The sequence below is a fragment of the Haliaeetus albicilla genome, chromosome 6, assembly GCF_947461875.1.
Source record: "Haliaeetus albicilla chromosome 6, bHalAlb1.1, whole genome shotgun sequence".
Lineage (NCBI taxonomy): Eukaryota > Metazoa > Chordata > Aves > Accipitriformes > Accipitridae > Haliaeetus > Haliaeetus albicilla.
Window position 1 is genome coordinate 16,570,275 of NC_091488.1, and position 17,495 is coordinate 16,587,769.

Below are 17,495 nucleotides of genomic sequence, written 5' to 3' on the forward strand. Positions count from 1 at the left end.
GCTGATGTGGCAAGGCATATAAATGAGTAAGATCTGTTCGATTTTTAAAATTCCTATACCCAAATGTCTCCCATGCAACTCTGCATATATTTCAGCTCCTTAGTTAAGATTTAGTTAAATGAAATTAGAAGTGAAAACTATTTCATTACCAGTGATAAATCCAGATGTTGGTTTCAGACTATGGAACTGTTGATCATGTTTAGCTCTCTCCTCCACAGTAATAGCCCAGATATCCAGGTTGCCTAGTTCAAAAGAAATGGAGAAATAAAATTAAGAAACATTATCCAAAAACTACACTATTTTTATTTCTGAGTATAATTTTATCATATCATACTGCGGTTTTGTACTATTATAAGAGAAGAACTCTCCTTACTTGACTAGGAAAAGTGCAGTTCAACCAGATAGTAAACATTTTTCACGGGCAACAATAGCACAGGAAAGCGTGCTCTCTTCTGAGAATGAGAAATCTAAGTATGAATATGTTACAGAGACCAGATTCTTTACACCACACTCATAAATTGCAGGTATTTAGTTTATGTTGAGATTTGCTACCCTTCTACAGTGCCATGCTTCCACAATGGTTTCTCCAGTTCTACCTCCATTTTTGCAGCAGTTCCTCTCCTCTCTCTCCTCTTGCAGATGTTTCACTTTCATCCTTCAGATTATTTGTACTCAGAGCAAACATATCTCAACTTCTACTTAAGACCTCCAATGAACTCTCTAACACTGGGTTTCAGATTTGTCTCAACAATTTTTAATCAGTAAAAATCATGATTTCAACATCTGTAGAAGTACATTGTGCTGGTGCACTTTCCTGTAATTCCTACTGTATAGGAATGTAATGATATGAAGGCATCTAAGTTAATGGAATTACTGTTTTATTGAAATAATATTAGAAGATAAAATGTATACTTGCAAAAAAATAAAGAGGAGATCTAGCATTCATTCTGTATCAGCACTAAATTCTCAGGTAATAAGGTCCACAAACATTTACAGTAAGTATTTCAAACGGCTTGTAGGCTGAGGCAGAATCAGACTCAGCAGTTATAAAGAACATGAGAATTTCCTGCCTCCTGAATTTCTGCTTTTTAAAATCTACTTTCATGTGTCAAAATTTACTTTGGAGAGAAAAGGAAATGGACAAGAGGAAGAAAAACATTCCTTTAAATGGTAGATTTCGTTAATGAAAGAAAAGCTACATTCTCGGTAAAAAATCATCATCCCAGTTTCAGGTAGCTTATGTATTTCTAGAAGCAGACAGGCTAATAATACCTAATTCAAAGAAAGGACATTTTAAGATTAGTCAAAAAATCCCAGAATTTTAGTGATTAAGCTCACAGAGGCACTGTAAACAGATTTCATAGCAGTGCTCCCTGTGGGGATGAAACAGGGCCCTTCTTCAGACATGGACATCCCAAAACACAATAGTCCAAGGTAAGCAGTTATCTCCCCGATCTTCTCATGCACTCCTGACAGGAGGAAAGGAATGGTGTTAAGACTTTATGACCAATATGCAGACTAGGCCAACTAGTCTAGGCCAACTAGGAGCAGATGAACATATCCCTGTATTGGAAACATGACTACTCCAGTCTAAGATCCTAAGGCTGGATGTGGTAGCTTACACAAAGAGGCAGGATTTCTTGAATATAATGTGGGGAGAAAAAAACCAAACAAACAAACCAACATGAAATTTGCAATGATTCCCTGGGTTGCTCTCTCTCAATTTGAGGTATGCATGACTCCAGTACCAAGAAAAAATAAACAACCAAAGCCACAACAACAACAAAACAGCTCTTCCTATCCTTCCACAAAGAAGGCAGTAAAATACAGAACTAAAAACTCTTATGGCATAAGGTAACTAAAAATTATTCTATTAACTACTTTAAAATAAAATCTGTTAATTTTTTCCTCTGGAGTCCCTGTAACTAGAACAAATGATCGTCACATTTACTCTTCCAGATGGAGATCTGGTTGGTATCAAAACAGTAGATCTCCTTTGTGGGATATGAACATCAAAAAAGCCAATGTTAAACCAAGCAAGCCTAGTAGCCTCTTCAGTCAGAAAAGTATGAATGGCATCTCTGGCATTGCCTCGTTTCCATCTTTTGTTATTTGAGGAAGCAATAAGACCTACGGGAGGGCAGGAAGCAGGATCTTACCCAGCACCAAGACATCATTCATGGCTTCAGATCCTGTATGCCAACACAGAGGTTGTGGGGCTTTTCAATATATTTGGATACAAAGGAGGCAGTCACCAAACCACAAAATTGACTCATAAGCAAGCTATTCTTGAATGCAGCAGCAAGCCCTCTAACCATCTTTTCTTCTTCATGGCTTAGCAATCACCTCATCTGCAAAAGTGAAGCAGTGGGCTCTGATATATGAAATGGGCATTTTCTTCTGGACAAACTGACAGAAGGTTGAGCATACCACATTCTTCCCAACAATTATAAAAATCCTACCATGCCTTTTTTTTTTTTTTTTTTTTTTAAATGAGTCATCCTTAAAATGGGCCGTGTCCTGGAATATCAATGAGTCACCCCAATTTACATGTTGCGTGCTGTGCTCTTTCCATACCCATTTTCCAAGCTGGCTTGAAAGATTCTTTAAAAAGAAAGGAAGTGAAATAAAAACAAAACCATCATTATAGGTATTCACAAGCAGAGGGATACCAGATACTGCACATCTGGAGTGAGGGCTCTCCCAAAATGGGAGACTGCATAAATCTTCTCCTCTGCATCTTGTTTGGTGACTACAGATAACAAAAACTGTTGCATTCTCAAAAGGATGACAAATTTCCCCATAAAAATTGGAATTTCTTTACACCATTTGTTTCTTCTTACAACAGTCTTAGACTTTTGCTGTCATTCTTCTAAAAGGAGGTATGATGCTACTCAGTAGACTTGGTTCAAGTATGAATATCATATACAAACTTCTCTCACACCACATTACAAATTAAAGACGCTCTGGAAACTACATTAGCCACATGCTTATTTCAACTTCCTCTTTGTAGAGCAGTCAGATGAGAAAAGTTGTTTGAGAAGAAATAGTGAATTCCTTCCTTCCTAAAGCCATGTACCAGAGTTAACAGGATCCTGGACAACAGATGCAAGATCAAACAGTAATATATAAAGTCAAAAAAATAAAGCTGCTATCCATCTGTAATGCAATAAGAACTCTCTGAAGATGGCAGAGGAGAATGCTTTGAAGACAAGATTCCCATTAAGAATGTATGTACATGTTTAAATATGGGTGCTTGCAAAGCACAGCCCTAACTCTAAACAAAGGGAAATACTTCAATTTGAACAAGCAGATTTCTTTCACATCAGGACTTTTCTTTGACTGTGAAAATCACAGCGAAATGAAGCTATTCACAACTTTTTACACAACCTGAAAGGGTATCCTACATGAAACTGTCCAGTGATTTTATTTGATCAAAGCTTTTGGTAGCCAGTTTAACTCCCAAACGGAGAAAGCCTGGTACCAAACAAGAATTAATCTCAGAGGGCTGGACTTCAACATAACTTAGGCCATGAATGGCTTTTTCCAATTATACGTTTGTTCTAGCTACCACATGCAAAGAGATGCTTCTGTTGTGCTTCACGGACTTTTTCAGACTGGCAGAGATTGCATCCATTCAATTGTGTTTAACAAGAACTGGGTTTCTCTAACAGCATACTCTGAATAACATGCATGTTTCCTGAAGTCTCCCAGTGAAACACTAACACTAGATACAAATTTATTTCCTAGCTATATCCAATCCCAAAAACTAGATTGCCATATATATTTATATACATACACACACACACTTTTTTGTGTATGTGTGTATGCATATTTATGTGTATATATGTATACACAAACATACATATGCACACAACAAGAATCATATCTGCATCTCCAGAGAAAAGCCCTTAACAGATGCAACATTTAAGTGCAACCAAACTAGTTACTAGGTCTCAGCACTGAAATTTATCTTTATCTTTCTTCAGATCAGTTGCAAAACTGGGCTCAAAAATGTATTTCATGTGAATAGCAAAAAGTAATGTCTCTATTGCACTACCAGGGCCCTTTCTGGATCTTTCAAGAAGGCTGAAGTTCAAGATGCTATACTTTCCCCTGTTACAAATGGAAAGCTAAAAAATGCAGCACCTTTGTTCTAATCTAAACATGGGTTATGGCACAATAAGGAAAAGAAATTTCAAGTGATAGGGTCCAAAGGCATCTGCTGTGCTTTTTAGCAATGAAAAAGTCCAGGAATCCTCAAAGAAAAAGCATATCCACTTCTTAGCCACAACTAGCACAGAATGAGGCTATGCTCTACTGCCAGTGGCTGAATGGCCTGGATCTGCCCTACAGTTACAAACTGTAGGACTGTAATCGATCAATGCACAAAAAAGGGATAAAGCACAGCTTTTCTGTTTGACTCTTCTGAGATGTCCCTGCAAAATTTCATGTGTGTTCTCTAATGGTCTGCAAAAACATCACAAATCAGATAAACTATTATCTCAGAAAGATACACTACCCATAAGCACTTCCATACAGAGCATACTCGGAAAGCAACAGATTTATGCAGTTTTTGCATATAAGAATAGTTCAGAATACACTATAAACAACTTACCCCCAAAAGGTGTTGGAAACTGAGCCATGGTTCTGTCACTTTTAGCTTGTTAATAGATGCCTGAAAAAGAAAAGAAAAAAAAACAAAACCACACCAACAAATAATCAGTTACAGTGTCTTCCATTTTCAGTATATTTTCTGTACCACCTTATAATTACTTAGTACAGCAAAAATAAAGGCAATGAAGAAGTAGGATCATATAAATACTACCTGTAAGAACTGTTACTTACAAGAGAACTAAATGTCTCATTTTTTGCACTACCCTATGCATCCATGACCGCATTTTCATACTAGCAAATAGCTACATTTCAGTTGTTTCAAGAATGTCCTCAAAAACAATCTTCATTTATAAATAATCAGTGATGTAGTAAAGAACAGAGGTAAGCCAGCAACAACAAAAAGATCTCAGTGACACTGCTCAAGGTTACATTACTTTACCGGGTGTTAGAGCTCTGCTCCTACTTAAGAGCAAAATTGGCGCTATTTCCCACTCCTGAAAACATACAACATTGTCAGCAATCTGGTTTTTTACTCCCAACAGAAAAATTCATTAAATGTACTGTCTCACTTATGAGTTCCTTTGTTTTAAACAAAGTACATTAAAAAATGAAACTATATTGCAATACTGCTTTACCCCCAAACTAGCCCACAAATTTAATAAGCACATCCGAATGAAAAAAGTGCTAAAGGTGACATCGCAAGCAAAAATACGTTAGTCAGTGGGAGATACTCTTACGTTAGCACTGCTTGCTTTTCAAATAAAAGCAATCCACACAGTCTAGAAATTTAATCTTTACAGAAAAAAGGACAAACATTTTTCTTACTTCGCACAAAGACTGACATGAACTGCCTGAGCCAAGAGGACAATAGCTAGCAACAGAGCCACAAAACAATGAAAAAGCAGCCTCTTGTCCTACTAGATTCCACTCATGTTTTCCAGGCAACAGGAGAAAAGCAAAAGGAAACAGAATCAGAAGGAGAATAATTTAGACTGCTTGAACAGCAGCAGAAATTTATCAATATCACTAAGAAAAGGCATTAACTTGCATCAACAATTTCCTTTTGTCTGAATTTCTTGTTTGCCCCCATCCCCCTTTCACACTTCCCACATACTCTTCTGGCTTCCAACTTGGGAACCTACTATATATACACTCCACAGATGTCACTGCAGAAAAACCCACAGCACTTTTGTAAGCCAGTCTCCCCATCAGTTGTAATTTAGAGAACTATGAAAAAAATACTGACATTTTTTTCTCATAATTTGGCAGAGCAACAAAGTGTGGTACATGACTCAGAAACCTTCTTCCAAATGCCAGGTAACACAGTCGAAACTAATTTCATGCACAGCAAGCATTATCTCAAAAGTTTAAAATCACATTCATACTGATACAGTGTTTTCAGAATAAGCTAATTTAGCAGTATGGCTCTTTCAAAAGCATTTCTTAAGTGCTAGATGATCAGCACTTTAACCTTTGCTTATGTTTTCTTATTGTACTCTGTTGCAGGCAGTACCTCTATTATGTTTCTATTTTTTAAAACAGCAAGCAAATGCTGGGGGGTGGGGGAGGTTAGTTCTCTGAACTTCCACACATGTACTATTGAATCTTACAGCACAGGCAGTTTTTACACTTGAGTGTTAAAAAGATAACAGGAGAGAGACCAGCAGAGCACAAATGCTCTTCCTACTTCAGTTTTCCAGAGTATGCAGAAGGACAGGAAAATCACTTGGGGCAGCAATGGGACGACAACAGACTTGAAAAGGAGAACTAGAGGGTGGGTTGGGGAGAGATGGTGGTGGTGTTCGGTTTGTTTTGTTGTTTTGGTTTGGGATTTTTTTGCAAGCTAATAAAAGTTAAATATTTTTAAATACCGGGACAGAAGAGCACATAAAAGAATTGAAAGTGTTTAGCCACTTAAGGGAAGATACTCCTCTACAGATTACTAGTACTCCGAAGGAATTGGTAGTTGTCCTGGTTTTGCTGGGAGAGAGTTAATTTTCTTTCTAGTAGCTGGTATAGTGTTATGTCTTGGATTTAGGATGGGAATAATGTTGATAACACACTGATGCTTTCAATTGCTGTTCAGTAGTGTTTATACTAAGTTGAGTTTTTTTCAGCTTCTCATGCCCAACCAGCAAGAAGGCTGGAGGGGCACAAGAAGTTCAGAGAGGACACAGCCAGGACAGCTGACCCAAACCGGCCAAAGGGATATTCCATACCATGTGACATCATGGCCAGTACATAAACTGGAGGGTGTTGGCTCAGGGAGGGGGGGCCGCATCACTGCTTGGGAACCAACTGGGCATGGGTCAGCGAATGGTGAGCAATTGCATTGTATGTCATTCGTTTTGTATATTCCAATTATTTTTATTATTATTATTGTCATTTTATTATTATTATCATCATTATTATTTTCTTTCTTTCTGTCCTATTAAACTGTCTTTATCTCAACCTGCGAGTTTTACTTTTTCTTCTGATTCTCTCCCCCATCCCACTGGGTGGGGGTGAGTGAGCAGCTGCATGGTGCTTAGTTGCTGGCTGGGATTAAACCACAACAGGAGTTTATTCCTCCTCTACCCTTGAACACAGCAGAAGGAGGGGAGGGAGTGGGAAGTCTCAAGACTAGCCCTGTGCTGGATGCCAAAGAAAGCATAAAACCATTCTAAAGAGCTTCAGGGGTGGGGGGTGTAGTTACCAGTAAGCAGGCTAAATAGAGATGAGTAAAATGGAAAAAAGGAGCAGAAAGCTATGTTTAAACTCAAGAGACTGAAATCCAAAATAAAACAGACTGCAGAAAGACATACAATAGGAAGCAAACAGAGGGAGAGCAAGATCAACGTGCTCCAGTAAGAGACTAATTTAAGTTTGCTGTTTATTGTCAATGTAACACCCAACTTCCATAAACAGAGGTTTTATTTTACATGCCCAAGGTGACGCTAGGGGCCACAACTCTGCAGGAATTAAACTTGGCAACTGTGGACAGTTGATTCCAACAGCTCAGAGTTTGTTATATATGAAAATGAAGGTTAAAAGAGATCAGGAGTTTTTTAAGTGTCAGAAAGCTGGAGAACCTGCCCTGTGAAGAAAGACTGAAGTGTTGGGTCTTTTATCCCCGGAGAAGAGAAGGCTCAGAGAGGACCTCATCACAGTAGTCCAGTACTTAAAGGGCAGCTACAAAGAGGACAGAGGCTTTCTCTTCACAATGAGCCACATGGAGAAGACAAGGGGCAATGGGTACAAGTGGCACTGGGAGAGGTTTAATCTTGATGTAAGAAATTTTTTACAGAGAGAACAATCAATCACTGGAACAACCTCGCCAAGGATGTGGCAGAGTCCCCATCACTGGAGGTTTTCAATATACGGTTGGACAGGGTGCTAGATAATCTCATCTACACTCCCTCTCCCACAGAAGGTTGGACCAGATGATCTTTCGAGGTCCATTCTGACTCAGGCTGTTCTATGACTCTGGCTTTTAGGTTGAAGGTCTCTGGGATGGAGACCAGATATTATTTATCCAAAAAGGATCTGGCATAGTCATTATATTATATTATAAATTTATCATATATTTGTGAATTATTGTAATGGAAATACAAGCACCGACATATCAAATTGCAACATTATTTTGGAATAGTAACAAGTTGTTCTAGATCTGCATCCTCGTACCCTAATCTCTACCAGTTCCACAACAGTGTTAACTCCTCTGCCTTCCTTATTCCTCCCGACACCCCCAACAAGAAAGAGCACACAGTAAGACAAAACAAAAATTATGTAGGAACCAAATGACCAGAAAGCTGACAGAAAAACAGAACAGGTAAACTGAACTCTGTGCCATTCCCTTCAGGAAAGCAGTAATTTCTATCTAACTACTAATATTCATTATTTGTAGGAACTTAGATATCTCAGCAATTTTTTGAACTCTAACAAATTCAATTGACATTGACCGATGAGTTTAGAAATTATTCAAGCAGGAAGAAGGAGACAATAAGAGGAACCACGGCTGCACTGTCAGTCAGTCATATGCACTGTTTCCTTAGAAAGCCAGCCCAAAACTCTTTCCATAAGCAAAATTATGCTAGTAATGAACTGTTAAATAACAGTCCATCAAATAGTTTATTTTCTGCAAGAATCAGAGGATACAACTGATATTTTATACTGCTTTTAGAAAGAACAATAAAGAACATTGAGCTACTCACCTTCACTTGTCCACAAAAAAGCTTAAGCCATCACCTCACTGAGATTTGACAAACAGATCCAACATTAAATACTTCCTTCTAACATACAACAATCTATAAACAACATCTAATCTACACACACTATAAACCACTAAACACGATGATCATTCACAAGTTCTGTACTTCCCAACTGTCCAGAAAAGGCATACACACCAGCTTTCAAATTCAGTGTGGTACCCACATCAACCATACTGCATTCCCTCTCCCCACAAAGGTCTGTGCAGCACCATAACGTGTTTGTGTTCTCAGGTCAGTGAAAGCAGCATAATGAACAAATGATGTTCTCCAGTAGATCAATAATTTGCAAATGCACACAAGACCCATTATACACATCTGCTCTCTGTAATTCTTTTCTGCTCAGGATTATTATATTATGTTGTTATGAGCAGGCAGAAAGGATGTTGGTTGTAAGCACTGTTCCAGTTTCACCCAACATCTGCTGTGTTCAGAGGTTTTACCTCTCTGTCACTTGGGAGGTGGAAAGCCCACAAAGTCTGAGCGTGAACATTTCCAGCAAGGAAGGTGGGGAAATAGGAGAGTGTAATCTCTGAAAAATAATGGGGTTGATAAGACCAGATGAGACTATGTTTTTCAGCCTGGGGACCAATGCTACTTCTCAGAGGTAAGGAGATGGCCTATACTTGAAGGTAGGTTCTCAGCCCTGATTGTCTTCCACTGTGGCAAGCCTACTGGAACAAATACAGTCCTCCCATCCGTAATCTTCCATGGACTTCAGAGCACAAGGAAGCTTTCCCCATGCCTGAGCTTGGGGTATGATGAAATGTCATACTTGCACATGGATGTAAAGTGTAGAACAAACATCAGGACCAAGGCATTCAGACAGGCATAGCTTTTATATTCTGTACAGTTAGAACTTTCATAATCTACACAATTATTTTTATATACACAGAGAGTGTTAAGACATACACTTAAAATGCGTAAGTTAGTTTATGAGAAAAATTTGCTTACACCGAGCTCCAAGTGAGGGAGACAAGAAAATGCCCAGCCATCTCAGCTGTTAGTGCTCTCTCTTCCATCTTATACTATTGTAGACAAGCCCAGAAATTTTATTTCCCATCCCTCACTCCAAATAATTTACTCTCTTCTCATAAACCAATATTCTATATACAAGTAGTACTCATATATATACAAGAAGTACTCTTTTAACATTCTGCTCCTCCTTAAACTTAAAGGAGGACTTTCTAGACTAAAAGTTATTCGTATAAATGTAAAACTGAAACATACACAGAGACTAACTCCATATGTACATAAGCCCAGACCATATCTAAATTTAAGTACTGATGTCTTAGATCTAAGTTTTTACCTTGAAAAAGTGATCAGGATGAAAACAACTACACTAACAACACTTATGCATGAAAGTCAGACATGTATGAAAATTCCTTCCACTGCATATTACATGTGGACTTAAACAACGTGGCTCAAAAATTTATTATAGTTTCCATTTAAAGTTATCTGTGCTCTTTTAAGAACAGGTTTACATAGAAAACTGCAATAAAGCCACAGAGGGTATTAATTAAGAGCAATTTAGCTATTTCAGTGCTATGTGTGTTTATATGGACAAGTTTGACACACACACAAAAAAATCATTATTTTTGTATTACCTAAAATGCAGCACAGCATTTCTATTCCTAAGCAATCATTCACAACATAATTTGGGCATACAATTCAAGAAGTAATTCCTGAGGCAACTTATCAGTCACCTTCATCCTCCTACAGGAATAAAAGAAACAAAACCAACCAGATAAAAACCCCACATCCTTCTCAAGAAATCCAAATTATGACAAAATACCCCAAAGCAGGATGTCATGTGAGCATATCGCAGACTAACAGCAGGTTTTAGTTGTTTTGCCATGTTACAAGGGAAAGCCTTTAGGCTAGTATTAATAAAAGGACTCTGATAGTTTCAGCAATGCCTGGTAATTTTAGACAGATGCTGGAAAACAAAACCTGTTTGAGACATTCATATAAGTTTGATTCTTGCTCTTTGGAAATTAGATCATTAATACAGTTACCAGTTTCAGTCAAACTTTTCAGAGTTTCTGCTCTTTACAGGAATGACTTCTAACTGTAAAAACCTTCACAACTGTTAAGTTCTACTGTTTCTTGTATTTCTGCCAACCACCCAAATGAGATTAACAAAACTAGTCACCATTGCAAATGCTTTTCAACACCCGTGGCAATGATCAAACTGCTGAGAAGGTCACTTCTGTGTTCACAGTATCTATCTTCTGCTATGGGGAAAGGATAACCTGACCACAAAGGAAGAAAAATCACTATAAACCCACAAGCAGGCAACAGGTGTAGTAGCAAGGCACTCTTTTCTCCACTGTAACTTAGGAGACAGCTCAAGAGTCTAACAAATAAAGAACTCCTTACTTTCTAAAAACAGGAAAAATAAGGACATTCATCAACAACTGTGGTGGAAGCCCTAGACTAACCAAAAAAACCTGGTGTTTTCATGTACAACAAATTTGCAAGCAGTTAAGGACATTGTTTATTCTCTTGCCATGGCATTGCCACTTTATCTTTTTCAGTCACATAAGCTTTAAGTGTTTCTGCAGGAAAGCCCTCCACAACTACTTCCACAGGAACTACCAGGTTTTTGTCTGTTCTTGCTGAAACACTACATGAGGGACACACTGTCCAAAAGACATTTTTATTACTTCAAGACCTTAGGATCAAAGTTCAAGAGGATGATTATGAAGAACATTCTTGGTGAAATCAGACCTATACTGCTCAAAATTCTCAGACAAGTTTAAGATCCAGACAATAGACTTTCTTGCCACCCAGATTAACAGCTGGCTTGCTGTTTTCCACAATTTGTCTTTCATTAAAACAGTACTGAGTTTTCTGGGCTATATTAACTCATACACTTCTGGGTGAAGGTATTAACTGACATCTAAATATCAATATTAATAATTATTCATTTAACCTGAGCAAGGTGCTCAGAATTTGTCTTTAACAAACATACAAGAGAGTTCAGAGATTAATTCCTTGAAAATTTAGTCCTTTTCTTCTCCCAATATGTGAGAAGCAATTACATAACTGGTTATTGGCATTAATATAATCCCTTCTGAAGCAAATGAGAATGACAATCCCCATTTCAAAGCTGGGGAAACTATGTCAGGAAAGCATTTTAATTTACAGTAAAAGTTAATAGTGTAACTTGGAACAGAAACCTAATTCAGTCTGATCATGAACCACGAGAACATATTTTACACATGGGTATTACAAGCAGCTGAAAAACTAAATTAGAAGGTTGGAAATGAGAAGTTAAAGAACTGGAGATCATCCAGTGTCATTACACTCTGCATCTTCATCCATGTAAGAAATGTTGCCAATGACTACATATTATCAGCAGTACTCAGATAGCTCCCAAGCACTCTAGTTAAATATTTCAGGATAGTACAGGCTATATAACCAAAGCAAAAGTCTTTCCCTTAAGGAGTTCCCAGTTTAATCAAATGGAATTAACATCAGGAGGAAAGCAAGCAAAGGCTGCAGTGATAAGATCATTTTGTCGTATAGTCTAGCTAGCACAATTTGAATGGCTGTTTCTAATCTGTTTTTAATGTTGACAGCATTTCATCCAGTAATTCCAGTACCAAGTGATCTGTGACTGAATTACAGTATCTTTTTAAAGATATGATTGGCTTTCATTTTAAAAGACTTAACTTGATGCAAAATCCACTGCATCACTCAACTGTTTCTAAAACCCTTATTAAGAAATAAAATAAGTATCTTGTTTTATTGTCACTTTAACATTTGTTGACTTCATTCTGAACCACCAGACCTTGTAAAGTATGAATTCTTTTATTTTTTAGAATGAACTTCTAGTAGTTTCTTAGCACTCACAACTTTATTTTTTTCTTTTTAGTTGTCTTTACTTACAGAGGTGTAGTAATAAGCTGCTTTCTTTTTTTGTTTGGTTTTGGTGTGGGGTTTTTTTTGTTAAAAAACTTCATTAACATAATTGCAGTTGGCAAGTTCTGACTCCTCCCCCTTCAAAACAAGTTCTAAAACTAAAAATCTGAAACACAAGAATTATGGAGTTAGGAATACATGCCACATCTATACAATAGCCTTAACAGTAGCCTGGCATTCACTTCAAGAATGATTCAGTAAGGAAGACAAGGAAATGCATTATATCACTGCTAGTTATTAAAGTATTGTGCTCTCTTAGATCCTCAAAGTCTATTTTGTTTCGCAAACATGAACTTGAGCAGTGATCTCAAATGCCAGTAAGTAACCATTAATAGTTATACTGAATGCTAATAGAATCAGATAAAGCAGATTGGTTCTGCTATTTACATTACATAAAATGAAGACAGTCATGCTTTATTTCAGAATTGTTAATCTGACTGTCTCCATGGCTCAAGGATCACTAAGAAATGGCACTTAGAAGATACACTTGGAATAAAAGGGGAAAGTGGCCAAAGCCTGGAGTCCAGCCTTAGCCAAAGGAAAGCAACATCTAAGTGGTCTGTAATACCTAAGTGCTAGTTTTATGTTATTTGTATATTAATATATGTCGTGGTTTAAGCCCAGCCAGTAACAAAGCACCACGAAGCCGCTTGCTCACTCGTCCCCTCCAGCCCTGGTAGGATGAGGAGAAAATATAAAGAAAAGCTCGTGGGTTGAGACAAGGACAGGGAGGGATCACCCACCACTTATGGTCACAGGCAAAAGACAGGCTCAACTTGGGGAAGAAAGAAAATCAATTTAATTTACTACAAATCAAATCAAAACAAGGATAATGAGAAGTAAACCCAAACCTTAGAACACCTTCCCCCCACCCCTCCCTCCTTCCCAGCTCAACTGCACTCCCAATTTTCTCCACCTTCTCCCCCCTGCCAGTGGCACAGGAGGACAGGGAATGGGGGTTGGGGTCAGTTCATCACACATTGTCTCTGCTGCTCCTTCCTCCTTAGGGGCAGGACTCTTCACTCTTCCCCTGCTTGAGCATGGGGTCCTTCTCCCAAAGACAAACTTCTCCAACGTGAGTCCTTCCCACGGGCTGCAGTCCTTCACAAACTTCTCTGGCATGGGTCCTGTCCGTGGGCCAATCTTCAGTCACAGACTGCTCCAGCGTGGGTTTTCCCATGGAGTCACAGCCATCTTGGGGGACATCCCCCTGCTCTGGCGTGGGCTCCTCTCTCCCCGGGCTGCAGGTGGGCATCTGCTTCCCCGCTCACCTCCATGGGCTGGGGGAGGGACAGCCTGCCATCTCACCACCGGCTGCAGGGGCATCAACCTCATCCCCCTCCTTCTTCACTGACCTTGGTGTCTGCACAGGTGTTCCTCTCACATTCCAATCTCCTCCCCCACAGTAGTTAAGAAGTTCCCCTTCTTAAATATGTTATCGCCACCACCATTGCTGATGGGCTCCGCCTTGGCCAGAGGCAGGTCCAACTTGGAGCTGGGGAAGTTTCTAGCAGCTTCTCACAGAAGCCACCCCTGCAGCCCCTCCCCCACTACCAAAAACCCCGCCACACAAACCCAAACCAATAAATTATTCTAAGAAGAGGCTGATAGTCATATCACACCTTTAACTTAGCCACCCTTAACTTTTTAACTCTAGCTTTTCAGAGAGTAGAGCACAGTTGTTTTGAAAGCCCAATGCAGCACTGGATCACCTCTATTTGACTAGACATTTTTCCCTTACCAGATTTCTAATCTCTCCAGTCCACATAACAAGTAACCTTGTTTCTTCCTTTATTGCCTCAGCAAGAAATAGCCGACTACAGAATAATATGATTATGATTTTTTTTTTTTTTTTTGCAGATTAACCCTTTGATTATTCCGACATCAACTATCACAGCACAACTGCTTCCACACCCCTTTGGGCCACCTCCTATAGTGAGGTGGACACTGCTATTATCACTTGCAAGTCAAGAAGTTAATGTAAATATACCGGGGGTAGCTGATAAATTTCCTTCCCCTCTTTCCTACAGATTCCCACTACACAACTCTGCATGAACTCTCCCATGTTTCACCATATTAGTCCAGCATTACTCCAGTGTTCTGCCTTCTCAATGCATCATTTTAATCAATCATTGCTACTTACCTCCACTGTAGCTAAAGCCACCCTAACAGCAAGGATTCCTTTTTCTCACCCCTGCATGAGCTCAGAAGTGATAGGGGGCTGGAGATGGCAGACCTGTGAGCTGTGTTTTCAGTCACAGGACTGAAAAGTAAAGAAATTATGGACACAGTCTAGATCTGTGTTCCCCCTTTCTGACTAGGCCAACATAACTGTCTGTAACATTAGACAGATCAGAATCAAAGGACTCATAACCCAGCTTGATGTTCTTAGAGAAATGAGGACAGCCAAAGGAATAGGTCAGAGCCATCAAGTCTTTCTTGGACAGCAGTGATGGTCTTCTACCTCAAGATTTCATTACTGGTAGGCCTAAACTAATCCCATGTAGCTATGCTGTGCAAATCCCCATTCTTGTCTGAACTTGACAGCAGATCATTTGAAGTGGGGGCAATGAAAAAAGGAAAAAAAAAAAGTCAGATGTTCTGAGTTCTTTCACTTCACATTCTCCATCTCTGCCCCAAAGTAACAGTTATGCTGGAGGAAGGGTAAGAACAAAGAAAAAGCCCAGAGTCAGCACAAGTGTAAGATGAGAGAGTTCAGGATGTGTGTCCACTCCCTTTCCCTTCCTCCTAGGCAAAACCATAAGAAAAAGGTCTAGTAGGGCAGAGATAGGATAAAGTTGGTGATATAAGAGAAGGCACAGATGGCTCTGTCCTTTGAACTGCTCCCATGTAGGTCAGTTTCTCCTCTGTAAGCATCTGCTCTTCTGAACTTCTAGAGGAAAGGGGATCACCAGTTAAATAAATGCAGTGGTATGGCAAAAGCAGTTTGCTATAGCAGATTTGTCAAGCAGATTTTCAAAATAGTGCTTTAATAGGAGAAATTACTCAGCATCTACCAAGCCTTACGAGCATCTCAGTAGTTGTGTCAGACCACATCACTATTGACTGAAGTAGCCAACATCTCCTACACATGTACCTTCTGCTCTGAATTTCTTCAAAGCTCTGTCTTCCTAACTCTTCTGCATGACATTAGGAGCACTTTCAGATCCAAGAACAGACATATATGATGTCATTTAGACAAGTGTTCCTGTTACGCACCTTCCTTCTGGTCACACTTAACCAAGTTGTTCAGACACAGGTTGATAGCAGTCATTCTCTGTGGCTTACTCCTCTATTTTTTTCTTCTAATTAGTCATATAGATTTCCTTGAGAATGTCAATTCAAGAACTTTGATCTCAGAGCAAAACTCTCTGAAGGAGACCTTGTAAAATATATAAGCATTCCTTGAATCTGCCCTGAACATGAGTAGCATCACTAAGGGATGGCTAACCTCCCTGCACTTCACCAAAAGAAAAGACCCCAAAACAATGAAGATGAAAGGCAAAGACTCGCTCATTGTTTTTGTTTTCAAAAAGAAAAAAAAATAATTTCAAAAAGAAATCACTTACCAGTGAATTGCTCAACACCACTGAGCGGCGTGTTGTGAGAGAAGCTTGTTCTTTGGGGCAAGAACAAAACAGGCATTAAAACAAATCCTGAAAATGAGGATGCTTTCCTAACTTTTTTTGAAATTACTTTTTTCTTCACAACAGTGCCTCCCAGAGAAAGGGGTCACAAACGCTCCACAGAAAGTTAATAGTTCCAGTTGTTAGGGTTATACTGACTAAGCAAGCACTTAAATTTCTCAAGATTTAATTACGAGGATTCTCATATTGAGCTAAAAACATCTTATTGACCTATAAAGCTACCGATGCAGCACACACCGGGAAATTCTCTGTTCTGTGGCGCTAACACACAGGTACAGTCCTGACCCCAGCACTATAAGGCAATTGAATGTATTTGTGTACAATGCAGTGATCTAAGTACTGCGTTGACCCCAGTTATCTGACCCTTTTGATTTCATCACAAGCAACACATATAATTTAGATGTAATAAAAAGTATATAGCTATAAAAATAATATATATGTAGCACAAGCTTCATATGTGTGGGTATCTACACAGAGTGCCACATCAGTTAGCATCAAACAGTAAGGTTAAATCCTTTTTGTTACAAGGATGAGTTTAAACAGTTATGTAGAATGCAGGTGCGGGCAGTGGGGAGCTGCAGGGGTAGCCTCTCTGGGGCTCCAATGGACCCACTGCAGTGCACAGCTGAGCCCCTCAGCCAAGATGGTGGCACCTCAGGGAAAACCTGTGTAAGAAAGGGCAAAACACTGCCTGGCAGTGAGTGGAAAAGCATGAGAAACAGCCCTGTGAGTACCCACAAGAGGACGTGCACCAGGCACCCCAGCAGGGATCCGCTGCAGCCCACGGAGAGACCATGTTGAAGCAGGTATTGCCCTGCAGCTCATGGAGAGACCACAATGGAGCAGATATCCACACTGCAGCCCAGGGAGGACCCCAGGATGGAGCAGGTTTATCCTGAAGGACTGCAGCCTGTGAAAAGGATCAACGCTGGAGCAGGGGAAAAAAGCATGCAGAGGAAGAAGCAGCAGAGAGGAGCTGTTAAGGACTGACTGCAGCCCCCATTTGCCACCCCCAGGTGCTGCTTGGGGCCTGAGGGAGGCAGAGGCATCAGGA

General features: G+C 39.4%; 1 protein-coding gene across 9 annotated transcripts in view; it reads right to left on the bottom strand.

The window, feature by feature from the left end:
• The window catches only part of ITSN1 (intersectin 1), a 146,347-nt gene that overhangs the window by 108,202 nt on the left and 20,650 nt on the right, over window positions 1–17,495 (bottom strand). For 8 of the 9 annotated variants that reach the window (XM_069785191.1, XM_069785190.1, XM_069785186.1 and 5 more), the window contains exons 2-3: window positions 4,619–4,678; window positions 150–242 (exon numbers count right to left, since the gene is read on the bottom strand). In XM_069785191.1, the coding sequence (XP_069641292.1) occupies window positions 150–242; window positions 4,619–4,646 (121 nt within the window). In that variant the 5' untranslated portion in view covers window positions 4,647–4,678. The remainder of the gene's footprint in view (window positions 1–149; window positions 243–4,618; window positions 4,679–17,495) is intronic. The other variant, XM_069785192.1, reaches the window with a different exon arrangement.